Below are 26,079 nucleotides of genomic sequence, written 5' to 3'. Positions count from 1 at the left end.
GAAAAACTTCACTATGAAATAAAAAACACTCTCTACTATGGTATCAGCTTCTCACTTAGATGTAACTATGTTAGAATAGGAGTAGAAAAAACTATGATGAGAGGCTGCCTTTTCATAAGTAAAAAGTTTAGAAATATCTAATTTATAGTTATCTCCTTTAAGATATTTCAGTAATGCTGATATGTATTCCACTTTTATTTTGTTAAGGTTTAAGTGAGGGTGACATGGGCAATTTCTTAACCAAAATACATGGAAGCAAATTGTTTTGAAACCAATAGATTAATTTGAAATTGTAGTAAAAATGCAACAACACTGTGCAAGAGAAGAGAAGATAAAATGATAAAGTGAGTGACAGAAGCATTTGAATACTCTAATTCTGAAATGAAGATTTTATGGTCTTCTTCAATCTACAAAACCCAAACAAAAGCATAGGTTGGTGGGGTTTTTTTTTAATATGATGGAGAAGTAATATAATATGTGATAAAATAGTCTGGGTAAAGGGATTCAGTAGAGATAAAGTCTCTAAGACTGAGAATGTGGCATTTTCTCTGTAGAAGACACAATGGCTCCTTCACTGTACAGTGGAATCTTGGACTGTAGTAACAAATCCAAGGCTAGAAACAAAGACTGGGGATCTAGGCCATTCACCTGGGACTGAGGAAAATGTTTCAGTCTAGATCTCCTGAATCTCAACAATGTTATTTTCTAGATTCTGTAGTCACCTGCTTTCTCCAATGAATGTTTAACTACTTCAAGGAGAATAATTTAAGGGAGAAGTTAACCTCCATATAGCCTGTTATCTGAGAAACTGTATTTTGAGTTACTAGTTTTAAGCAAAGCAAAAAGATGAATCTGAAGAAGTTTGAAATCCTAATAATGTGTACTGGGGAAGGAGAAAATTTCTCATATTTGCCTTTGCCCAGGGTTTCTCAGTTCACACGTCTGTCTCAGCTTCCCCCAGAGGCTTCTTAGTACACAGTACGAGTCTGACATGTGAGACTTGTCTTCACTTCTGTAGCTTCTGAAAGAGATTAAAGGAAAGTGAAATCCACATCCTTAAAAGGTGCCTAACTATGTGACAAATTTCAAATACTATTTTCTCATACAATGTAGAGAGTTCTATGCTTCTGGTAATCTACCGTTCAGATTCATTTTGACAAGAGATACTTCCTAAATAGTTTATTTTTTGCTAATTTTCCCGTAAATACTTTAGTTGTTTTATTTGTTTAAAAATTGCAATGATGTTTTACCTGAAGCCTTGTTTGGTTGCTGCTGTTTAGATTTGGGTTTGCTCATCCTTTCATCTTCTCTCTTTTTTAATGAAGAAAATGCCTATGGAATAAGCAGTGTGGTAGTGAATTCCTTTACCACTTGCACCTCCAAATAACACTGAGAATGGAATGTGTCCATGGTAACTAGGATGCACTCATAACACTTTCCATTCTTCATCTTTTAATCTATGCAAATAGTATAGTATTATAAAATCTATGCAATATTTTTATTTGAAATAACCACATGCTAACAAATTACCAAGGTAACTGCAATTTGTCCTGGGTATTTGTTTTTTAATGGAGTTTTTTAATGGAGTGGTGCTATTGACAGTTTGTTCCACTGTAAATCAAAGAATAATGTTTCAAAAAATCACAGTGGTGTTCAATAAAATTACTTGAAATTTTACTTTTTCTGTGCCTCTATGTGTTGGCCTGATTTTTCAATTTTGGCAGAGTTCTATTGCAGTGTGCTTCCTGGTACAGCAATTAAGAGGAGGCAATGTTATGGAAGTATGTATTTCTTTCACTTTTTTGAAATTCCTATTAAAATGCCTTGGAATTTGTAAAACAATAATTTGGAATTGTACAACAATACTGTAAGAAAGTACATTTTTATACCCATATTAAAACATCTGCTGTAATAGACAAGGGTATTTCATTTGCAGAGTATTGGTTTATATTCCATTTTAAAGTTTGTTAGATTCTGTAACGATAAAAACCTTTTTCAAGAGTCTAAACACACATATGCCCACTCTAGTGTTTGGAATAAATATGATCTTGGGCACTCACATATATTTAAGCTTACATTATGGATAAATTTACTCACATACACAAAATAATAAACAAAAAGTATATAGAAAATTTGCTGTGAAAAGTTTGTCTTGCTTACAGCAGTGCAGATTTTGAGTATTTTCTATCTGTATACACTTTGTTTTGTTGTACTGTATATCCCAGACTGAAAAGTGTTGATTAATATACTTTATTACAGATCCCAACACATTGTAATCTCTGGTGCAACAGAGCTCTGCTTTTTAAAGAATCAGACTTATAAAATTGTGTATGGTTAATTTTCTGTATAGATAGATTTAATCTGTAGAACATTGTTAGGTATGCAAGTTCAACAGTTTAAAGGCAACAGTTATTAATCAGTTTTGGTAGGTGGTTCTGGGGCAGGTAGCTATTTTGTTTTTCAGTTACACTTGGCATTTTCATGCTGAGAAATGGGTTTGTTTGTTTGTTTATCATTTCAAAATGAAGTTTTGTTTTTCTCATCAACAGTTTTGGTTGACATCATCTTATGTAATCATCATCTTATTTGAGTAAGTTCTCCAGGGAGGTGCTGGAGTCACTTTCTCTGGAAGTGTTCAAGAGGTGTCTGGATGTGACTCTTGGAGAATGATTTAGGGATGATTATGGTGCTGCTGGGCTGATGGTTGGACTGGATGATTTTGAAGATCTTATCCAGCCTTAGTGGTTCTGTGATTATTTACACCAAGATGGAGGAGATCTTCTTTCCCAAGAATTATATGAATCTTAGGAAAGAGGTATGGGGTAGGGGAGGGTACAACCATGTATCTCTTTTCAAGAATAAATTGGAGTGTATCCTCACTCAGAGTCTCAGATAAGACCAACACATTATGCTTTGCATATTAAAATCTAACACATCCTACAGCACAACTGAGAGACTTTTAGCCCTGCTGAGTTCATGTGGCCTGAACTTCTATGTTTAGGTTTGTGTTTGTTACATTTGTGTTTCTGATTCCCTGTTATAATTTTTGCAACTGATCAGTTTCAAGTGAACTTGGTAGAAATAATAACACCACCTCAGGCTGTTGGGTAGGGCTGTGAGCTCTGTTAGTGTTCCAGGGACGGAAAGGCTCCACGTTCTGAGCTCGAGGGACTGGATATATATACACAAGCCATGGAAAAAGTTTCAATCAGCACTCACAGTCCATGACAAAACCAATCTTTAATTCCAGTTATTACTGCTTGTTTTGACTAGAGGGGAATGAATATGTCCTGAACCAACAGAAAATGGACTGCCTGTTGAACTTGGCTCAGGCTCAGACAGTCTTTAAATATGCTGGAGTTTTGCAGATGTTCCTAATTGCTCCATTAGTTGAAGCAAAAAGTTGTACCACATTTTAATTCATGGCAAAATTGTTCCTAATTTTTTATAAATTTGAGCTTTCAAAGAAGTAGTCTTCTATAGTCTTTTTGTTTACTTTTCTTTATTTATTTACCTTATAAGTGTAGATCTGATATGTGAATGTATGCTGGTGAGAAGGATTCTAGCTTTTTGGTTTTTACTCATGGCTTGTAGGTTTTCCTGCACTACTTGATATCAATATGATGTCACAATGAAAGATCTGTTTTACATTACGTGGGTGCAATGATTTAGATAATTAAATTATTGTTAGCAAGCAGTTTTCTACTGTTATTCTGTGGTTTTAGTAGGTTACAAATAATTCAGTAGGTTATGAATAAGATCTGCCTGCTTTTTCTTGAAAAGTCTTATTGGTGGTTCAGAGGTTTCCTTCCCTATAGGAAGTATTGAAAGCCACAGTTGCCATTCTTTTCTAACATGTAGTAATTTCTTTCTCCTTCTAAAAGTATCTCTAAAATTGGGGGGTTCCTCTCTATTTTTTTATTAAAAATATAATACAAAATAAGGGTGTTTTCTTTTTAGAAAAATGCTAACATAAATAGAAGTATTACAAGTATCAATTACTATGCTTATGAATTATATTGTCATACTGATATTATTTCTGTCCATAGTTCTTGCTGTTCCACACAATCAGATGTTTTTACACCTCCTCACCTCCTGTTAAGAGCTTTGCTGCTCCTAAGTATTCACACACTATTATTTTTCTATTCATTCTCCACATATATATAATATACATACATATCATACATATATACACTGGAAGGATAGATAGATAGATAGATAGATAGATAGATAGATAGATAGATAGATAGATAGATAGATAGATATTCTGAAATAATATTCTAGTTATCCGTACTGATTTATTTGCTAACTGAGAGTTCAGATAAATAGTTCTCACCAGATCCGTGGTTTGCTGCAAAATATTTGGTACTCTCCTGCCACTAAAATGTTTTCCTGTTAATTGTTGGTATTTCCTGTTATTATCTCCTGGTTTTCGTTCCTGAGATTTTATCTCTCTTCATGTGATTGGGATTTTTAGAGAACTTTTTTTATAAGGTGCCTGAACTATTAACATTACCATTTTACTAAATTTATAAGAAGGACCATACAGCTGTACACATTCATGTTTGTTTTGAGATATTTTCTGTTCTTTTTGGGCAGTGAAATAAAGTATTATTATGTTTCTTTTCATTATTTCATGAAGCCAAGAGGATAGAGCAAGATTTTTTATTTGGTTTTGCAATGATGGAAAATTAATTGATGATAGTGTTGAGCAACAAGAAGAGAGGTCTACTTATATTTTTGGGTGAGTGAACAATTAGTACAAGTCATCAAATATTCTGCAGCACTTTCAGAATGATAATGCCATGGAAAACTTAAAATTCAATAGATTTGCACAGTTAGTTCATTGTTAGCTTCACATACATTAATAAAATAAATTAAATATTAAATATATTTTAGAATAGGCATACCAGATCATACTATTATTTCTAGAAATAAATAATTTCTAATAAAGAAAAAGTCAGATATGTGTGTGGTACCCTGCTTGATCATTCAACATTAAATAGATGTGCAGTGAAAATATTTATCTCCATCATTCCCAGGATGAGAAGATTTGAAGCATTCTTTCGTATCGGCTTGAATTAGATCAGCCTGACCATTTTTAGTTGGCTGTGTAGATCATTTTGTACTTGCATAAGAAATTTGAGGGAAATTACCAACTGTATAGAACTGAGATGCTTGGAACACAAAAAAGCAAAGGAGAACACAGCAAACTGATTCTGCAGTGTGATATAGCATGGGAAAGAGAGCTGCAGAATATTGGGCCACCTACCCAAGCATGAAGGAAGAGAAGGTAATAGCTTCCTCCCCTATGGGTACCTCAGGAATATTTGGGCAGGGGGGAGAAGAAAAAAATCTTAAAGTCTTAAAATCATGTCATTTTCAAAGCTCTTTCAAAGGTATTCACACAATGTTGAGTTTTGTAATTAATCTTACAAAATACTTTGGAAGGAAAACTGCTGCATCCAAATAGGCCTATAGTCAGTACAATTTCAACTTCCATGAAAAATAAGGAGAAAAAATCCTGTACAAATCTGGATGGCTGCATTCATTTTGTTAGGAAACAAAATGCAGCTTAAAAATGTACCACTGATTGTTCATTAAAAGTGTAGCAAATTGAATTCAGGAGTCTATTTTGTAGTGAACCAGTAATTTTATTACGGGAATTTGATAAAATAGATAAGTGATCTGAAGAGAACAGTGGTAAACTCGAAAGTCCAAGTTCCAAGTTGGACACAGAAGCAGCAATAATGGGCTGGCTGTGGGTTGGGCAGTTGGTCACTAGGAAGGACATTTACAGAAGGACAGTTTTGTGTTGTGCTGGATCACAAAGGAATAAGTCAAAAAATGCCACATCCCTGTGGAAAGGAACTGCCTTCAATTTCATGTTGGTTTAACTGTACCTATGTAAGATAAGAAGCAGAACTACAGGGACTCTTGATGTCAGAGCCATCATTCTTTTCCCCAAAGCATATGACTGAAGAATTTTTTTCAGTTTTTTTAACCTCCTTCTGAGTAAATAGTAGTCCTTACATAAAAACCTATATGTATGTGGAAAAGTTGATCCAAAAATGAATCTGAATATTCATGTTAAATAATATTTTCTCTAGAAAACATAGGGGGGGAAAGCTGACTTTTTGTTGGGTTCGTTTTGGTTTGTTTTGTTTTTGGTTTTTTTAAAGATGTACCTGCATAACCTGAAATTATTGGAAAGAAATGTCAGGCTTTTACAAATCTGTTGTCTCTTGTATTTGGTTTCCCACTTGTGTTTTTTTCCCACTTGAGATTGCTGCAGTGTTTGGTGCCAGAGTTCTGGAACGTCCTCCATCTGTGCCGAGGTAACTATGACTTCCTGAAACGGCTTCCTGTCCCGTTGCTCCTGTACATCATTTCCTTTCTGGAGCTTGAAGATATTGCCAGACTTTCTCAAGTTTCACACAGATTTGAAACAGTAAAAATTTAAAACCCAAAAAATTCAAATTGAAATAGTTATCTTTGCTGAGCAGCCTGTTGGCTTTGATTCATGGTTTAACATAATCATCAATCTGTCTGCTTTACTTAAGACAACAAGTAAATAAGGATTGTCATTTTTTTGAGACAATAAATGAATCAAACTGAATGGCTGCAGTAAAAACCAGATCTCTAAAAGGCTGTGTTTATCCTGCAAATTTTGTTTTATAATAAACACAGTGATCCAGGTAATTCCATTGCAACCCATGGCTGGGTGTTGCACACTACCTCCAGGATTAAGTATTGGAAATGTGAAACCTTTGCTTTGTGTTGTGATTTGTATTATTTAGTGTCTAGAAACTGACTGGGATCCCCTTATACTGAACTCATCACCAAACAAAAATTCCTTACATTTTATGTCTTCAACAAAAGACATGAGCACAAGGAAAGATTTTTTTCAGTATTTTTTTTAGATTTTGCAGCAAGGAACTGTTAGAAACACAGGAGGAGAAAGAGGTGACTTTTGCTTGCTTGCTAGGAAGCTCTTCCCAGCCCTCAGGAAATTATGGGAAATAGTATGTACATGTTGAATTGAAAATTTAAAGAGTGAATAACAGAAGTTGCCATTATTGGACAACTGGAGCTAAGGGTATCCTCTCCATGCCAAATGAGGGGTAAAGGATTGGAAGGATAGCCTGGAAGCTGCAGGAGAATGGGGGGCAATCTATTGGTGCAAAAGAAAGAAAATTTATTGGAAAGGCCTTTGGGAGGTCAAGTGTTCCAGCTTCCTGGTCTGCGCAGGGTCAGGAAATTGGGATGGAAAGCTAAAAAATTCACAGCTATCATGTAAGAAGTTTATTTTTGTGGGCCTGAATACCTCAAAATTGTAATTTCTGTCCTTGTCAGAGCCTGAAAAAAGGCTGCTGCAGTAATTCAAGTAGGAGAGAAAAATATTTTAGCCTATAGAAAATAGGAAGATAAATGTTTTAAAGAGTAAAATAACTTCATTCTTATCCCCAAGGGTGCTGTAGAGGCCTAGAATGAAGCCCATTGGTTTCTGGGTGGAGCAATTAATGAGAACATAAGCCACAGTGAGACCTTATGAGGAATTTAAAAATGGGTTTAGTTCTCTTGATTCTGCTGTGACAACTGGATGTGCTCTGAAGGACTTCAGAGAGGCAGATTAAATTTGTAGTGTGGAGAGTGGGACATGTCTGCTGCAGAGTGCATCCCAATCAGAATGAGCTTGCTCACAGGATTTGTATTATTTTGAGGCTACGTGGGACAAGATTTCAAGAAAAGTTCTGTGTCAGACTGGCAGTTCCAGAGGATGTGGCTGTGCTGCTGCTCCTGTTGTGTGGCTACCAAAGCATTACAGATGCTTTAGAGAGAGTTAAAGTGAGCACAAGTTAAAGAGGACAGGGCAAAGAAAGCACAGGAGGAAATGGCAATACAGGAAAATAGAGCGTGTCATTAATTTTAAAATGAAGGCCAGATGGGAGTAGATAAGCTTGCTAAAGTCCTAGTATGTATTTCAATTTGAAGATAAATCAGTTGATATTGTGACTGGGGAACAATTGAATGGAGAATAAGGGAGTAAAAATAACTAAAGGAGAGGAAGATAATGAATTGAAGAGAGACCAGGAAATTATTTGTCAGTATATCTGGAATTCATCTGTCATTTGAAGAGTGTGAGTGGAGTAGGATAAGGTATTGTGGAGGGCAGTAAACTTTTCATTAGTTTAACAAAAAGCCTTGGATATTTTGGAATTTAAAGAAATCTTAGAAAGAATTAAGTTTCATACTAATAAAAATATGATTTTGGCATAATGCAGTAAACTATCAGAACAAGTAAAGCCATGCTCCCTTTCTCTCTTTTCAGCAGTATATTTAGAGAATTTAAAAATTGCCTAAATAATATGAGTTTTTATTTCCAGACTAATTTATGCATATGCCGGAATGATGCTCTCTGTGGGATTATTAAGTAGCATATTTGGATTTCTGAACAGAGGAAACAGAACAGTCTCTCCACTCAGGACTGGAAAGTGGAGTGTGGGAGCTCTGTGTGTCCGTGCCGTGCAGTGCATCCTTGCAGGCTGAACTCAGCAGGTATCTGCAGTTACCCCGAGCATGGCATTTCTCAGACTGGGGTTCTGAGCATAACTCCTGCTCTCCAGAGATCCAGACCCTTTCAATGTGAATTTCAGAGGATTTTAGACTGTTCACTAGGTGCTACTCTTACGTCCTGTAAAAGAAGTCCTAACGTGGACACCACCGTGCGAGCACTGCGTGTGTTTTCGCGGTGCTTTGGCAGCGAGCTGCTGCTCTGCGCGGTGTCCGGCGCCAGTCCCGGCCGCGATCCGTGCCCGAGGATCGGGACGAGCCCTCCCGGGAGCGCCGGGAGCTGCGGGAGCTGCGGGAGCTGCGGCCGCCAGAGGGAGCCCGGGGCAGGGCCGCTGTCACCGCGCGGGGGCCAGCCGGGAGCGGCGGGACTGTCCGGAGCCTGGGAATGGTGGGACAGTGCAGGGACAGGGAACGGTGGGACAGTGCAGGGACAGGGAATGGTGGGACAGTGCAGGGACAGGGAATGGTGGGACAGTCCAGAGACAGGGAATGGTGGGACAGTCCGGAGCCTGGGAATGGTGGGACAGTCCAGAGCCTTGGGAATGGTGGGACAGTCCAGAGCCTGGGAATGGTGGGACAGTCCGGAGCCTGGGAATGGTGGGACAGTCCAGAGACAGGGAACGGTGGGACAGTCCAGGGACAGGGAATGGTGGGACAGTCCAGAGACAGGGAATGGTGGGACAGTCCGGAGCCTGGGAATGGTGGGACAGTCCAGAGCCTTGGGAATGGTGGGACAGTCCAGAGCCTGGGAATGGTGGGACAGTCCGGAGCCTGGGAATGGTGGGACAGTCCAGAGACAGGTAACAGTGGGACAGTCCGGAGCCTGGGAATGGTGGGACAGTCCAGAGACAGGGAACGGCGGGACAGTCCAGAGACAGGGAATGGTGGGACAGTCCAGAGCCTGGGAATGGTGGGACAGTCCAGAGCCTAGGAATGGTGGGACAGTCCAGGCCCTGGGAATGGCTGGGATTCAGCTTTGCTTTTCTTCCTGTATTTTTTTTTTATAGACCACTGTGTTTGGAAATAAAAATATGCAATAGTAAAAACTAGTCTATATTTTTTTTTAACTTCATTAAAGACTTCACCATTCAGGATGTCCTTATTTCATGGGCAAAGAAGATTGGCAATAGCCGAGAGTAAGCAGAAATGCAAAGAGAACTTTTAAAAGGCTCATACATTTTCATTTCAACACTTATACACATTTTTCCCCCTATAATCCCTGCTTTTGCTCTACTACAGTGTGCTAGGATGTTGTGTACGCCTGCATAAGAACAGCCAGGACCACACGTACTCTGAGACAGTTTTGCTGTAGGCAGTGAGTGAAGCAGTTCCAGCTACATCTGCAGTGTGTAACACAAGTTACATCAGGATTTTTGCTTTTCTATTTCTGTTACCACTTGCATTGGAGTCATTGAGTACAACTGCACTTAGGGTCCTGCAACTGCATCTGTAGAAAAGTGGAAAATTTGTGGGAAAAATTAATGTTTCTGCATTCTTGTATAATTTACAGTGAGTAGATAATATATGACAGAGAGTATCTTCCTATTTTTTTTGGTGATGGCTCTGTCATCTAACAGATTACATTTTTTTTTCTTCCTTATATTATTTCCACCAGATTCTGTTCTCTCCTGAGAAACAGGCTTAATCCTTACAAAACATCGGAAAGTTTTCTAAAATTGCATTTCTGTTCAAACCTCAAGGCCTCTTTTACTTGCCTTGAAAACAGATTTGTATTTCTGAGGTGATTTTTACATCCTGACAAGGTTTTTGGCTTCAGTTTACACAGCTTGGTTGATTTCAGAGCAGCTGTATGAATTACACACCAGGAAAGTACGTGGCATTACAGCTGCTTTTTTTTTTTTTTTTTTAAACAGTGGCAGAAAGGCCTTGGATATTATACCAAAAATAGCTTCTCAGATTTTTCACAGAAAAACATGTGATATCTTGCACTGGCAACCCTGGGCAAAACTTCTGATCTGCTGTGAGTTTAACGTTCACTGCATCTTTCAAAATGCGTGGGCAGCTTGCACTGCAAATGACCTTCATACAAGGCCTCTGTGCTGTCTAAACACATTTTGTGGAGTAGAATAATCAGCAGTGAGTAAGCCAAATGATGATTCTAAGCCTCTGCTTTCTCTTACAAGTAGCTGTGTGACAGTGATGTGCTTTGGGAAGCTCTTGTGGAGAGCTTGCGTGACACAGCCACACCTGAAATGAAAGAGCCCCACAGGAAATGGGCTGGGAACCTTCACACACACAAATGTCAGCCACAGCTCCAAAGGAGGCGGGAGCAACACGCCAAGAACAAAAAACTAACTGAATAAAGGTGCATGTTCCATCAAAGCAATTGAAGTGTATTTTTGGGTAACATAAGTTTATTCCCAACATATGGCCCTGTAAGAACCTCTACAGAAAGATCTATTGCAGATATCACAAGTGAACAACATATTTTTTATTACTGTAATATGCAAATAACGTTGCTTTTGACAAAAGACAAAGTGAAGATCTATGTATGAAGGATACATATTTTTTAAAAAAAAGGCAAATGAGGGAAATCATCACTACAATATATATTTCACCAATAAAAGACAGCTCAGTTCAAATGAGCCATCAGCAGCATTCCCACCAAGAAGACATTTAACCTGTAACAAAGAACTGATGTGAAAATTTACGTGCACATTTTCTCCAATAAAAAAAGTTGATTTTAGGAAGTTACTGACTGTGTGTTCACACCGTGTGTTGCAGTTCAGTGCCACCTCAGTTGTCTTATGTGAATTTTAAAGGCCGTACATAACTACCCTATATGATTGCACTGATATAAATCTTAAACTAATTCAGAGTTCCTTAAGGTTTTATTTTTTAACTTGGCTGACTTCAGTGGTCCTTAAGGAATACTTTAAAGTATGTCCCTGCCAAGAGTTGTAGAAGTGCAACACTAAGAAGCTGGTGAATTGCAATATAGAACGATACACATTCAGAACTTTTTCTTAACCAACCTTGCAGCTATAAAGAAGATAAGGATATTGATATTGTTGTGAACTGAACTGTTTCCCAATAGTTCTTCAGTATAATCAAATAGTTTCAATTGCTTTTTAAGGAATTCCAGCAGCACGTAGAAATATTAAACTAAGAACCTGATTTGTCATGCAAAGAAATTTCATAAAGAGGATGAAAACTTACAGTGGTTCTTATTTGATAGGAAAATTAACATCAGACTCACCTCTCAAAGCTGAAAAAAATATGCCCTCAACCACCACACACCACCTTCTGCACAGGTTACCAGACCCTTAATGTTAAGAAAATTTATTTTAGTATTTTAAATGCTCTTTAGCTATTCCATGCTCTGTAGTATCTCATTTTCTAGAGAATAAATTCCTCAGACATGATGAATCTTAGTCAGTTCATGATACATTACAAGCAGCAACACGACTGCTCACATGTAACAAAGTTGGTGAACAATTAAATTAAATTATAACAAAATTTAGTGTGCTATAGTAGAGTTCATTCCCATGGAAAGAATCAGTGGCAATGTTATTAAATTCTACAATAACTCTAATTAGGTAAAGGGGCCAAAGAACTCAAACTGTTTCTGGAAACATTTTCCAGTCACAGTGATATTTTCCATATGTTTCCTGTTTCTGCATTTATTGTTTTTTCTACTTCAGGTGCATTAAGTGTCACAGCATTTAAAATGTAGCCTATGTATTGAGGATGGCTACTTTAGATGCAGTTGATACTTTAAAAAAACAAAATTAAAAATCATTGAAGTAGAATCACAGAATATACTGGGTTGGGAGGGACCTATTGAGTCCAACTGAATCACTTCAGAAATATATGAGACCTTTTCTTCAGATTTGCATCACAGAAATAGTAATTTTAGTACACTGAATTAATGGAATTATTATAATAGTATTTCAACAGTACTTGACTAGCCAGGCAAGAAATACAATCATTTTCTAATACCCAGTAACTAATCTTTCATCAGCTTGAATACATAGTAGAAAGGACTTTTATAAATCATTCATGTCCTGACCAAATTCTCTCATAGGACTAATGTAAATCAAAGTAACTGCATTGCAGTCAGTGGATTTTCACCAATGGTTAATGGTGAAATATTAAAAGAGAAGCAAGGGTAAGTGTTCTTAGCATTGTTCTAATATTGAAGTACTAGCAGTGTGCTTTTAATCACTGTATTTGGTAGTTATAAAGTAAAATATATTAACTATTTTAAAAGCACACTTCAAATAATTTATAAGCCTTATGGAGCACATTTGCTTTTCAATTAAGTGCAGCTAAATGTGGTTGGTTCTATATGAAAAACATCTTCATACTGTCACACAAGAGAAACACAAAACCAAAAAAGTTCTGTAAAAAAGTTCTGGAATTTGTTCTATACTTGTGCTTCTTCTGTAGATTTTTCTCTTGACTGTTTCTTTTGAATACAAGGCTGTAAAAGTAAAAATATTATTCCCACCATGTATAGCAATCCAGCTATGTAAAAAGAAAAATCGTATTTTTGTGTGATGTCATAGATCCAACCTGGAAAACAAGGACAGAACATGTTTGTTACAAAGTTTGCCAAAAAAGTACATTTCATAAGAAAATACAAAAAATACTTCACTTTTCTTTCATGACATTTCTGTCAAATCCACAGATGCTTTGTGGAAAACCAGTATTTTTCAAACAAGTTATCACAGGTTTGATTTCAAAATTGACATTTTGTAATCCCAAACCAATTAGATCCTCCTCCCTATCACTGCCTCTGTAAAATGCCCAGTATTGGGTATTTCAAATGCTCTGCCTTGTGCAAGCAAACACATTCCCCATAGCTGTTTCTAAGCCTCACATACCAATAGAAGACTGTTCAAGAGATACAATCTCAATACTGCAATGACTCTCATTCCAGCCTCAATTCCTTTGCAAAAACACATTAAAGTTACTTCTTCATTAAAGTTACTTCTTCATTGCTTTGGGAAGGTTTGAGAACCCAAATAAGCAAAACTGCCTCACTCCACACTGGCTGCATTGCGATGTTCCCACAAGATCTGGAGCTCTCTTTACATCAGCTGCTTGCATCCAATTTGCTTCCTAACCAAAGACCAAATTCAGAGACAGGTTTAGCACAGACTGGGAGGTGCTGAGGGAATGTGGCAGAGTAAAACACTGCTGCTTTCAAGGGGCACTGAGAGAGCTTTCTTCTCACTCGTGTCGCTCACCCAGTGGTGTGGAGAGAAGGGGCTCTCGTTTTCCAGGGCTGCTCATGCTGCTCAGGCTTCTCTTCAGCCTAGAGCTGTCCCTGGCTGACTATAGCCATGACATCCCCAAGATTTCTCACAGCAGCACCTCGGTAAGAGAGCTCAAGTCTGATATAATACTGACAATCAGTACCTGTATCTCTTCTGTACTCCCCCACCTCTTCCTATGAGGAAATTTATAACGAATGTCTGTTTAAACCTAAGTAACTCTAGGGATAGCATACATACACTTCTCCCTTTTGCTGGGGATGGCAGAAAAGAGTTTATGAGCAGTGAAGTCCCCAAAGTAGGCATTTCTGGCTGAAGGAAGGCAAAGCAAATGTAGCTAAATCAACACATGAGCTGGCAGTTTGGAATGGGGACACCCAAACACACAGCACAGTCCTTGGGGTAATGCTGTGGTACAGACAGCTGCCTACCCTGAGAACTAATCACCATTTCTTCATGTGGGTAAATGAATAGTGCATATAGTATACAAAACATGAAAAAATGGGTTACACCTTTCTCATTTAACAAAAGAAAAAGTGTATGGTAACTATTTTAAGGAAACATACCATTTTAAGGATAGGTTGTAATAGATTTGGGGCTATGTCCAAGAACTGTAATTTGCAATGTGAGGGCAGTGAGCTAGAACCCAGCAGATGTGACCTGTAAATCTGTACAATGTAAAGCTCAATGTTATGTCCATTCTGGAGCAGCTGTGATTTTGTTAACTGCACATGCTCATAGCATAAGTTTAATAATACAAAGAGTCACACGGTCATTACACAAACATCTGTTGGTTAGCAATTTGAACTTTTTACCTGCAAAGGGTGGTCCAAACAAAGCAGATATTCCATTGGCACAAATGATGATGCCATAGGCATTTGCAAGGTGTTTAGTTCCAACTAAATCTTCAGTCACAACAGGCATTAGAGAAAAATAGCCACTAGAAAATCCTATTAGAGCACAAACCACAGCCAGGCCAATGTATGTCTGCATTAGTGGCAAAGTAAGAATGCAGGTGACCAAGGTAAAGTTAGCCATGAGGAAGACATTCCATGTGCTGATGCACGGCAGATCAGAGATGATTCCAAGGATCACTTTACCAAAAATATGAACAATGGCTATAATGGATGTCAAAGGAAATACATTGTCCTGCCTAGATAAGTTGTACTGCTTGACTATTTCTGGAAGGTGAATAAAGGGAATGACAAAGCTGCTATAGGCAAACAAAGCCCAAATGATAAAGGCCACAAATACTCTATTGGTAAACAGTGATGCAGCTCCAAAGTAGCTGGAGTACCAGAGTGCAAAGCCCTTCCTGACTGTAATTGTCAGCTGGCTCACTGTCTTAAAGAGGCGCAGTCCATACATGCTCCTTCCACTTCCAGATTTACCTCCAATTTCTGTGTGCTGCACATTGCCAAGCACTTCTTCATTTGCTGCCTCTTCTTTTTTCTCTGGTTCTTCACCAAGGACTCCATTAGATTTTATAGTCTCTGTAGAATGGGACAGAGCTTTTGCCTGATTTTCTTCGCTATCATTTCTCACCACATATTTTTCACGGAGCTCTTTGGGAGAGAGCGGTCTCATGAGTGCCCCGCAGACACAAAGGTTCAGGGAGATGGCTCCCTGGATGAACATGGCATTCCTCCACCCAAATTCAGTGCAGAGGTACTTCAATAAGGCAGTCATTAGGAAAGCTCCAAACCCCGTTCCTGTGGTACTGAGCCCTTGTGCAAGTGCTCTTCTGTTCTGAAAATATTGCCCTACCATGACCACTGCAGGTAGATAAACCATGCCACTTCCAATGCCTATAAAAAAAAAATTAAATAAATCTGAACTGTTTGCCAGCAACATAAAAAGCAGTGAAAAAAAAAATCAGTTTTATTCCTAATTTTTGTGTAAGCATAGTAGTAAAACCAATAATAGTTCTGATGTTAGCTTTCATTTCTGTCTTGTAGTGTTTTCCAAATTCTGCAATACTCATTTCCAGTGAGAATGCAATACTAATATTTATTGCTGGAAAAACTAAACACATGGAATAGAAAACCTTTATCTCAGGTCAGCATGTCAACATTGGAAAGTTACAAATGTCCCACAATCAATCAGTGACAGTTACTATGGGGGCAAACATAGACACAGCCTATTTTGAAATATCTGCAATTATAATACCCACATCTGATGGTATCAGTGACCAGAACTGCTTAGTGAGCACATCTTGTTGCTTTCACCTAAACTCCCCAGCAATGAAGATTCCCACTGAGTTCCTGTCCTTGTTCAGTAATAGTGACCATGACATGTATTTGAGAAGCCAGCACATGGGGTTAGTGCACTGCTGGGACTTTAGGTGGCCTCCAGGTTGGTTCTCTTTGGGCATTCCAGGGAGGGCCACACAGCAGCTGCTCAGTCTTACAAGGTAGATCTCTAATTCTGTTGAAAACCCCTCACCTGCAGTTAAAAACCAGGGTGGGTATTCATGGCATGTACTTCAAGCAGAAAGCAATGAGGTGTGCAAACACATCATTAGAAGTAACAGTTCACCATTTTTTCTCACAGCAAATTCTTCATAGAGGGATTTGGATTGGAACAGGTGTATGCAGAAAATGCTTCCCAACTCACTGTGATTGTAATTCAGAAGTGTTTTGTGACTGTTTTGTTTTCCTAAATAGGTGCTAACGTAGCTGCATGCAGCTGCAGCATGATGTAGCTGCAGCTAGGCCAGAGAAAGCCATGATTCCAAAAAAGCCTGAAAAAAGCCCTTCAACATCATAGCAGTGACCCTGGCCAGAGCTGACCCATTTTGCTTGTTAGAAGTATTTCTTTCTTTCCTAGGCAAATACACAATTGAGCTTTTATTTTTGGGCTTCTATTTTGCACCATTGTCCCTCCCTACACCTGACCACAGACTCTGAGGCCTCTCTGCCCCCCGGAGAGCCCCTGCTCCTGGGGCTGCGAGGAGCTCCCTGAGGGAAGGGGCCCTCGGGAATGTGCTGAGGGTGGCTGCGGATGGACAGATGAGGTTGGGATCGGACGGATGAACTGAAGGCAGCAGCCATGAGCAGGCCCACAAGCGCAGCGTGGAGGCCCAGAGGTGATGGCAGCAAGAGGTGGCCACCGCAAGGGAAAAGCGGCTTTCCAGGAGCAGCCATGAGAACATGGAGAGACTTCCACGGATGGGCCGGGACTGAGAGGATGGTGAGTGAGGGGATGGGACTGAGTGGGCAGGACTGAGGGGATGGTGAGTGAGGGGATGGGACTGAGTGGGCAGGACTGAGGGGATGGTGAGTGAGGGGATGGGACTGAGTGGGCAGGACTGAGGGGATGGTGAGTGAGGGGATGGGACTGAGTGGGCAGGACTGAGGGGATGGTGAGTGAGGGGATGGGAGCAAGTGGCAGGACTGAGGGGATGGTGAGTGAGGGGACGGGAGTGAGCGGGCAGGACTGAGGGTGAGTGAGGAGATCATGAGGGAGGGACAGTGAGCAGAGGTCTCATGGAGCTGGAAGGAACCTCTCAGGTATCTCTACGCTGTTTTCCTGGACAGAATTACTCCTGCAACATCTCACTTCTCCATCTCATATAAAAGTTTGTCTCTGATTTTTTTTTTCCCCCCAGAAAATCTGTTTTTAAATTTAAACTCCTCTTTAAATTCTCTACTTAAACTCTGCCATTTTTTGGTTTGTGTGTGCTCTTTCTGAAAAGCAGCAGGGGCTGAAGAACTGTGTAGATTCCTGCCTGCTTGATTATATTCAATATATATGAAAACAGAAATTCTTGAAAAGGCGGGATCCTCTCTGTGATCATTATTCTTTTTTCAGGAATTTACAACATTACTGAAGTCTACGGTATGGTGGTGTAAAGGGTCATCAGAGTGATCTTTGCTAAGCTCAGTATTTCTCCATCCAAAAAGCTAGATAGAAATTTATGTATAGAAATTCTGTAGATTTCTATGAAATTCTATGAAAGGACAGTTTAAGATTATATAGAGTACTGAAGCTATTACTAATATTGCAAACAGTCCATTTTTTCCATAATGTTGCCCTCTGGCAAATGTAACATAGACAGTGCTTCATTTGCAAATTTTCAATTTGTTATCTGTGGAGTGAGTAACATTTCAAAGCCCCTTGAACTGCTCAGTGTTGCTGAGATAGTAATTAAAGCCCAAATTTTGCATTTCTTACATGGATAACTTTCACGTTTTTGTTTCATATCTGTTAACAGTATCTATTTTCAGAAATGAGCACCAAACAAAACTGAGTAGTGCTTTAAGTACTTAATACTGGTTCCTCTACATAACTTACTTTATGTAACTGAATTTTTTCACAAGAAACATTGTTAGAAACTGAGCATTCAAGCACTAAGGATTTGTTGGTTTTGAAGGAAGATGCCTAAACCCACATCTTTTTGTATTTTGCTTGGGCTCTTGCTCTTTGCTTGTCAAAAGGTTTTCTAGACACCTAATTTCATTAAAATGACAAAACATTACATCAGTCATTTTGATTTTAAAAATTGTAGTGATATTAGTTGCTCTGAGTGGTTGTTGATATAATATGAATAAATGTTATTAGAAACTGCATATGAAATACAGCTCCATACATTATCCTAAGTGAGGCTGGGAGAGAGTTAATTTGCTTCTTAGCAGCTCATCTGGTGCTGTGTTTTGGATTTGTGACCCAATCCCTGCTAGCATGCTTAGCTGTTGCTGGACACTGTTTACACAGCACCAAGGCCTTTTCTGTTTCTCACAAGGCCTTGTGTTCCTCACCCCCTGTGAGTGGCAGAGAAGCTGGAGGGGATGCAGTGGGACAGGGGACCCCAGCTGACTGAAGGGACATCCCACACCACGAGACGTTGTACTGAGCAGTAAAACTGGGGAAAGGAGGAGGAAGGGGGAACACTTGGAGCTGTGGCAATGTCTTCCCAGGTGATAGCTACACGTGACCAAGCCCTGCTTTACTGGAAACAGCTGCATGCCTGCCTGCCTGCCCGTGGGAAGTAGTGAATGAGTTTCTTATCTTTGTTTTGCTTGTGTATTCAGCTTTTGCTTTATCTACCAAACTCTCTTTATCTTATTTTTACCTTTCTGATTCTCTCCCCATCCCACTGTGGGAGAGGGAGTGAGCAGCTGTGTGCAGCTTAGCTGCCTACCAGCTGTAACCCACTCCAACCTTTAAAATGGGTTTTGAAGCAGTGCTGAGTCTTCACATTCCAGTATTTTATTAATGTGGAGCAACTTCTGGAGAAAACATTTGTTATTCTTTCCTGTGACAAGGAGAGGAGTTAGCTAGATATGAAATTCATCTTTAAATTTTACTGGTCAGGGTTTGGGTTACAGTAACTCCCCTAATTAAAAATGTCCTCTAATGTATTCATTTGGGTGAAACTGATAGAAATTCCACTTTCACATGGCAAATTTAAACAACAACAGAAGTCACTGGGCCCAATCCACTGAATAAATAAGTTTCCTAAAAAGATAACAGGCTGTAAAAAGTGTAAAAGCAGAGCTGGAATAACTTTACAGTCTACCTTCCCTATTTACTCACTCAAATCAGCTTCAAAGGAATCAAAAATAATTGAAAGAACCTTCAAACATTAGTGCAGCTCTCACCAGCTGTCAGTCCAAAGGTGAGGAAGAGGTAGTGCACATTTGAGGCATAGGCACTCAGTATCCAGCCCAGGGCATTCAGGATCCCTCCAATTATGGCTGTCGTGCGGCACCCACACATGCTGATGAATAAACCAATAAAAGGACCTGTTAAAAAACATGAAATAAATGATAAATTATTTATTTAATTATTTAAGCTCTAATAATTTTTCACCGTAAGTTTCTTAATGTTTTCAATAAAATGTTAAAACATCAGGCAAAAACTCATGCAACTCAGTTTGTTTACTTCTTAAAATTACTTCTTAAAATCATGGAAAGAGAAATACAACCAACTGATTAAATACTTAGCAAATACCTGCCAGACCTGCAATCAAAGTTGCCCATCAGTTTAAACAGAAGAATAAGCTGAAACACCTGTTCCTCATGCTGATGCTGTAGGAGTGCAAGACATTTTCACAAGTAACTAGAAGTTAAGCATTTTATCTTGTTTTCAGTAGAATAATTTAGGCAGATATAAACATAACTTTTTTCAGTCTTCATTTAGGGAGTCATACATGTGTATGTACACATATACACAAACATTTCCTCCAGATACTATTTTGGGTTGATCCAACTACAGCTAAAAAAATACATTTTCATTCAGCTGCCAAACTGAAATATAAACTGTGTGAATTCAACATTTTCTCCTCACAGATAGAGCATGGGGATGACTCCAAGCTTCACAGATCATATTTTCTTAATTCTAGGCAGACCTGGAAGTCACAGGCTTCCTTTCCTGCTCAAGCAGTCTCCTGGGCTAACTGTCTTCCCTGTCATCTTCCTTGTTATTCCCTTTCTCCATCCACATTGTAAAATTGGTCCTGGTGACTTTAAAGGTCAGCTTGGGACAACCATAAGAAAATACTTTAGGGATGAATGGCAAACATATTCTGAAAATATATCCAGTTTTAATATATGTGATGCTGGCACATACCTACAATAAGCGTGATGCCCATGCTGAGGGAGCTAACCCACGCTGTTAAGCCACGACTTTGATTAAACTCTTCAAGCCATTCCATGTTGAGTATTCCAAGGGCCATTTGGGAACCCATGATGAGAATGTGCACAAGGAAAGAGGAAAGTACAATCATCCAAGCCCATCCTCCATCGATGTTTGGATTAGGTTTAATTGGCTTACTTCCAACTTTTGAGTCATCCCCAAAATCATATCCAATATCCTCTCGGCTAGCATACATTTTCTCCACAGTATTCTGAAGCAAATGCAGTAAATACCTAAAAACATACAAAATAATCAGATTTTGTGGTTTGGTTATGGTGAATGCCATAAATCACTACCATATTTCACCACCATAGTTAGTGCAGTTGTAGTGAATACTGTGACTTCATTGTTCAAATGTAAAATGCTTAGAAAATTGTCCAATTAATTTATTTGTGTAACTTGTTATCATGGCTGTCTATGCAGGAGTATTTACAGGCTGACAGTAGGCTGCATTATTTCCATTACTATATATTTTACTTACTTTTATGTGGCTGAGAGCCCTCACTCTTCATGGGTTGACTGTGGTCACAAAACAGATTGGTCTCCCTCTGTATATTACTTCTCTATGTTACCTTCTGCTGTCCCAATAAGATGATGTGCCTTTGTGTTCAAGTTCATAAAGCTTGGAGTAAAGAAGCAGCAGGTAGATGAAGTTACCACATCTTTTCAGAGGAAACCAGTTTGGGGATGTATTTTTTCCTTAGAAGTGGAAGAACAAGAATGAAGACAGCAAAAGATAAGGAATTCAGATTCTTAATTTTTAAAATGTTTTGCTTACATAAATCACAACAAGGCAATTGTTACTGCCCCTCTTTTTAATAGACTCAACATGACAACAGTTTGTTATTATGTGTTCAGTTTCCATAGTATTAATCCTTATAATCCTACTAAAAACAAAGAATTCTTCCAAATTAATGTCAATGCCCATCAGAATCAAACTGAGTGACAGAGTTACATGCATAGGTGTACATAGGATCAGGTCACACTAGCTTAATTTGATTACTTTGATTTATACTGTTACTCTGAGTAAAGATTGCAACACAAGGTGAAAATAATTTCAAAACCACTTTTAATTGATTAACAGTCAAGGTGTATAACCCAGTCTTCCCTCCATCTGATTTCTGCTGCAACAGATTCAAATCTTACCCAACTGTGGAGCACCACATAGGTTTCCATGGAGACTAGAAATGCAATGATACAAATTACCAGAGAAGGTTTTTTTTTTGTCTTCTTTTCTTCTTCAGAGAAATAAAAAGAAACATCAGCTTCATGTCAGTGGAAAGGGGGAAAAGATATCAAAAATTGTTTTTAAAAGGTCCTTATGTCTCCTGTGAGCTCTCAGAATGTGTGCCTGGGCTGGCTCCTCACTGCTGCAAACAGGCAGTGAACAGACAAACCCAGATTCTGTCCCAACTCAAAATTTGTCTTTAAATACGTGAGTACATTTTGCTTCTCAAGTTACTACCTTTCCAAACAGTTTTACCTTTTTTCTTATTGCTAGATAAACACACAGAGAAGGCTCTGGGGCATTCCACAGTAATCCATAGCTGGGGTCAGAGCTGGCCAGTCCCAGCACCAGTGAACACCTGTGGATACGTGCAGCCTCTCCAGCCTGGCTGCTGCCTAAGTTCCCTTTGTGCTCAAACGCCACCTGACCCTTCCTGGCAGGGCAGGTAATCATGTGTAACTAAGGGCAGCTTGAGCATGTAGGTTCTGAGAGCACGCTGATCTGCCTCATAAGTGAGCTGCAGCTAAAATATGTTGCACTCCTGGTAGCAAATCTTGAACAGATGGATGTGTTCTATAGTGACTCAGTTGTCATTAGCCCTGACTTGGCCATGGGAGGTATTGGTGACACAGTGAGGAAGAACAAGAACTGTGCACATTTAACACTTGCTGCACAGACAGATAAGCTGGGATCAATTGATGAGTTGCCAGTGGAAATGGATACTGAAATGCCTTCCAGGCTGTTGCTTTCCAAACTGGGAAACAGAGAATGGGATAGGGCTTAGAGGTCCTTTGAGAGGTCCTGCAGGGTGTTTGAGGCAGGACGAGCAGCAGGGGAACAAGTCAGAGCCTTGCACTGATACGGACTGGTTTTCTGACCATAAAAGGACAGCCTGGTCACAATTAGTAAATTATATTATTAATTAAATTAAAGAGGACAGCCTTAGTCATAATTATACCTCACCATTCTTCTGCAAAAGATAGGTCTTAAAGATGACATCTCAAGCCTTTCCTAATAACGAACTTGGAGCCAGATCCTCTGTTGCTGTAGGTTACTGGACTACTTACAGAGGATTCAGCCCACTCACAAGGCAGAGAGAGACTAGGTGCAAAAAGGTGATAAACACAATGAATAATCATGTTAATGGGAAATAATGAGAAGAGGCAGAATGAAGGAAAATCGCAAGCTGTTGCACATGCTCTGCATAAGATTAATGAAAATGTATGAGGGATATTACAGTGCATCTTAGATAATGGAACACAAAATTATGTAACTGAAGATTCAGAGTCAAGATTAAATGTAAAGCCTCACCTTTCTCTCCTATACTTTTGATTGGTTTTGTGCACACCTGAATCCTGATACTGGATACAAAAAAATTTTCTTCTTTGGACAGGAAATAGGCACATCTTTTACATATTTTAAATTATTTGAAGAAAAACAATTGATATTGAGCTGCAAAGTTATGACACTCCTCTTTGCAGTCTTGCTGACAGAAGTGGCTTAGATTGAGTAGATGCAAGTTAATGTCATGCTTGTATCAACCCCCACAAATCTTCAGAAAATGCATTTACCATTTGAACTGAATTCTTGCTTATTATTGCTTTCATACTATTAACTTTTCACTAAGGTGACAAGTTCAGAGTGAATACACTCAAAAGCAGAGGAGGTCATCTCCAATAACTGCACAAACTCTCAGTCTCTGGATAAGCAAGGATTGGATGCCTGGATCCCCTTCCCAGGACAGTCTGATTGTCCCATGGCCTGTTGCACCCAGAGGAAAGGCACATACTGCCTTCAACCTTCTTCCCACACAGCACTGCCAAGAGCAGGCTCATGAAAGGCAGAGGAGCCAAATGAACTCTTTGCAATTGTGAAATCCTAGAGAAACTGTAGCGAAAATGACAGCAGCTGATGAAGCCAGCCAGTCTCCCCAACAAGCAAGTAACAGTGTTTGAATACAGCTCCTCAGGAAGAATGTCATTTAAAGGCAGGGGAATCTAGATTCTTATTTGGTCACCTGTAAAAGAATGAGATTTTTTTTTTTCCCCAGAAAAGCTTTTTAGATTATATGCACACAAAGTATGCAGAGCTCTTAGAAAAATGGCCCAAGCATTAGTGCCTGCAAAGATGCTGAGCTTTTCTGAAAACCTGACTCATGAACTATTTTAGGGACAAATGCAGATGCTGTAATAAGACCTAAGTTAGCAGCAAAACACCCAAGTTCCATGTACCATCAGTGGAGCTATGGCTCTCTAGCTTGTAGTTCAACTAGATCACTGAAAAACATCTGCTCTTGCTATAAAAAGTATATGATTAATAATTTACATATATTGGGTCAACTACCTCCAGCATTTGACTGCATCAGTGTTAAAAATTATAGAATAAAATTGTACTTTAAAGCCAGTTCCAATGGATAACTCATAAACGCACTATAACTAGTAATGAGGTTTACTTTGTAATATCCCCAGTAAACATGCCACATGTAATTATTTGGTTGATGAAGGCATACAGAGGAAACATTGCTAAAAACATGGTTTATTTTGGTTGTCATATGTTTCAGCAGTCTTGTTTCACCTTGCTAACATGCCAAGCACTTCATCCGTCAGCAGCTTTACGGAGATGTGGACACCGGCCACTTCTGCCAGTCAGAGCCCCAGTGCATAAAAATGCAAGCCCAGAAAGGGATACAAAATCAGGGCAATTAAATGCTTAAAAGGCTAAACTAATTGCCAGGGTCACAAGTTTGCATAAAGCCGGCAGCAGTTGCGTTTCCAGAGCGGGGTGCTGCCCTGCTGCCCCTCCCTGAGGGATGCTTCCAAGCCCTGCTCAGGCGGCCTCCCCGGAGACCGCTCGGTGCTCTGTGCCCCGGTGGGACCCACGCGTGGTGCCCGGTCCCCAGGCAGAACTGGCTCCGATAGTGGACAGTTTTCTCCCCTCCTCCCCTGGGCGTGGGCAGCTCGCATCAGGCGTGCACCTCTATTTTGTACAGGCTTTTGTACAGCCTCTTTCGGGAGCAGCCCGAAGGCAGGGAATGTGCTTTTTTTCTCCCAAGAGAGCCGCTTTGGGAGCTCCACACGCGACGCCCTCCCAGCCCTCCAGTTCGGTTCACCTATGCGGAGCAGAGCTGGGGCAGGGACGGCCGCCACCGCCCGGGCCGCGGGGCTGCCACAGGGACGGCTCAGCAGCGGCTGTCGCGCAGCCCGGGCCGGGGAGGGGGCGCGGGCTCGGCCCGCGGGGGCTGCGGCGGGGCCGGGCGGCGGGGGCGGCGTTCGGGAGGCGGCGCGGCCGCGGCACCGCCCGCCCGCCGAGCACAAAGGATGACCGCGAGTTACCCCGCTGCGGCAGCCGCGCTCCTGCTCCGCCGCACCTCCGAGGGGCCGCCGCCCCCGGCCCCGGGAGCCCCGCGCCGGGGCAGCCCCGGACAGCCCGGGACAGCTCAGCCCCGCACAGCGCAGCCCCGCACAGCGCAGCCCCGCACAGCGCAGCCCAGCGCGCCTCTGCCGCAGGCGGCGTGGCCGCTGCGCGTTCCCCTCCCGCTCCGGTGCCGCTGCCGTGCGGTGGCTCCCGGCTCCTCCCGAGGTACTCACCGCGTCGAGCTCCGCCAACGCCGCCGTCCCTGAGCGCCTCGGCACCGAGTCCCCTGTCAGCCCAACCCGCGGCGCTGCTCCGCGCCCCGGGACCCCGGGGGCTGCGGCGGGCTCCGGTGTCCACCTGCGCCCCGCTCCGCTCCGCGCCCGCGCCGGCTCAGCCTCGCCCCTGCTCACCACCCTGGGGCTTATTTTCCATAAGAGTGCGGCACCGGTCTGGGGCCTCCTGCTCCCCAGGCAGCTCGTCCTCTGCACCGCCTTGTCTCCATTCTCTGCAATTTCAAATCTCCACGCTCTTTCATTCCTGCGATACCGGCTAATTCTGGTTTGGCAGAGCAGATTTGCAATCCTCTCACATGCACACTCTTGTGGCTGAACGAAGTTTATTGCTGCACAGGTTATGGCTGGAAATTTACATCCCAGAGAGCTGGAGGATATGATCCAATAAAATCAGCCAGTATCGAGATTTTAAGGGCCGTTGAATATGTTTATTTCAGAGTGGCTGGTTGAATTTATGTATCCAAACCACCCTGACAATGCAGCTTGGGAAGTTTCTCTGTATGGTACCTAATTTGCACTATAAATAAGTTTCAAAAATATTCCACCCTTGGGAGAAGAGCTGCAAAAATACATTACTTTTTCGGACCAGTATCCGCTCCTCAGTTACGTCTTTCTAAGTAACCTGACTAATGAGGTTTACACTCTGCAATTCATTGCTCTATTTGCAGTGAAGATACCCAGGCTAAGGTGACTATATGCCACCACACATAACTTTGATTCTCAGAGATTCTTGATGTCCTAGCAGTGC

General features: G+C 40.6%; 1 protein-coding gene and 1 long non-coding RNA gene across 5 annotated transcripts; both read right to left on the bottom strand.

The window, feature by feature from the left end:
* Positions 1-497: 497 nt before the first annotated feature.
* Positions 498-1,391, bottom strand: LOC135278938 (uncharacterized). The gene is made up of 2 exons (XR_010346322.1): positions 1,251-1,391; positions 498-1,021 (listed from the first exon to the last, which is right to left on the bottom strand). It is a non-coding gene; the product is annotated as an uncharacterized LOC135278938 (long non-coding RNA).
* Positions 1,392-11,011: 9,620 nt separating this feature from the next.
* SLC16A14 (solute carrier family 16 member 14) lies at positions 11,012-25,692 on the bottom strand. Of its 4 annotated transcripts, XM_064385880.1 has the most exons (7): positions 25,272-25,692; positions 22,996-23,701; positions 20,938-21,155; positions 20,391-20,689; positions 19,421-19,564; positions 14,633-15,625; positions 11,012-13,113 (listed from the first exon to the last, which is right to left on the bottom strand). In XM_064385880.1, exons 4-7 carry the CDS (start codon positions 20,650-20,652, stop codon positions 12,965-12,967), a joined length of 1,548 nt encoding a protein of 515 aa, XP_064241950.1. In that variant the 5' UTR covers positions 20,653-20,689; positions 20,938-21,155; positions 22,996-23,701; positions 25,272-25,692; the 3' UTR covers positions 11,012-12,964. The 4 variants fall into 4 exon arrangements, with proteins under 4 accessions (XP_064241950.1, XP_064241949.1, XP_064241952.1 ...); XM_064385879.1 differs by lacking the exon at positions 22,996-23,701; XM_064385882.1 differs by lacking the exon at positions 22,996-23,701 and having other exon boundaries at positions 20,938-21,078.
* Between the last annotated feature and the right edge of the window lie 387 nt (positions 25,693-26,079).

This window comes from Passer domesticus, chromosome 11 (assembly GCF_036417665.1).
Source record: "Passer domesticus isolate bPasDom1 chromosome 11, bPasDom1.hap1, whole genome shotgun sequence".
NCBI classification, from domain to species: Eukaryota; Metazoa; Chordata; class Aves; order Passeriformes; family Passeridae; genus Passer; species Passer domesticus.
Note: the sequence above shows the minus strand (reverse complement) of the source record. Positions and strands in the feature narration are given on the sequence as shown.

Excerpts from the sequence above, each read along its gene's own strand:
- SLC16A14 (XM_064385880.1), bottom strand. The coding sequence starts at position 20,652 with ATGTATGCTAGCCGAGAGGATATTGGATATGATTTTGGGGATGACTCA. Across the intron at positions 19,565-20,390 it reads GGGCATCACGCTTATTGTAG|GTCCTTTTATTGGTTTATTC; the intron begins GTATGTGCCAGC and ends GTTTTTTAACAG. Across the intron at positions 15,626-19,420 it reads CACCTTTGGACTGACAGCTG|GCATTGGAAGTGGCATGGTT; the intron begins GTGAGAGCTGCA and ends TTTTTTTTATAG.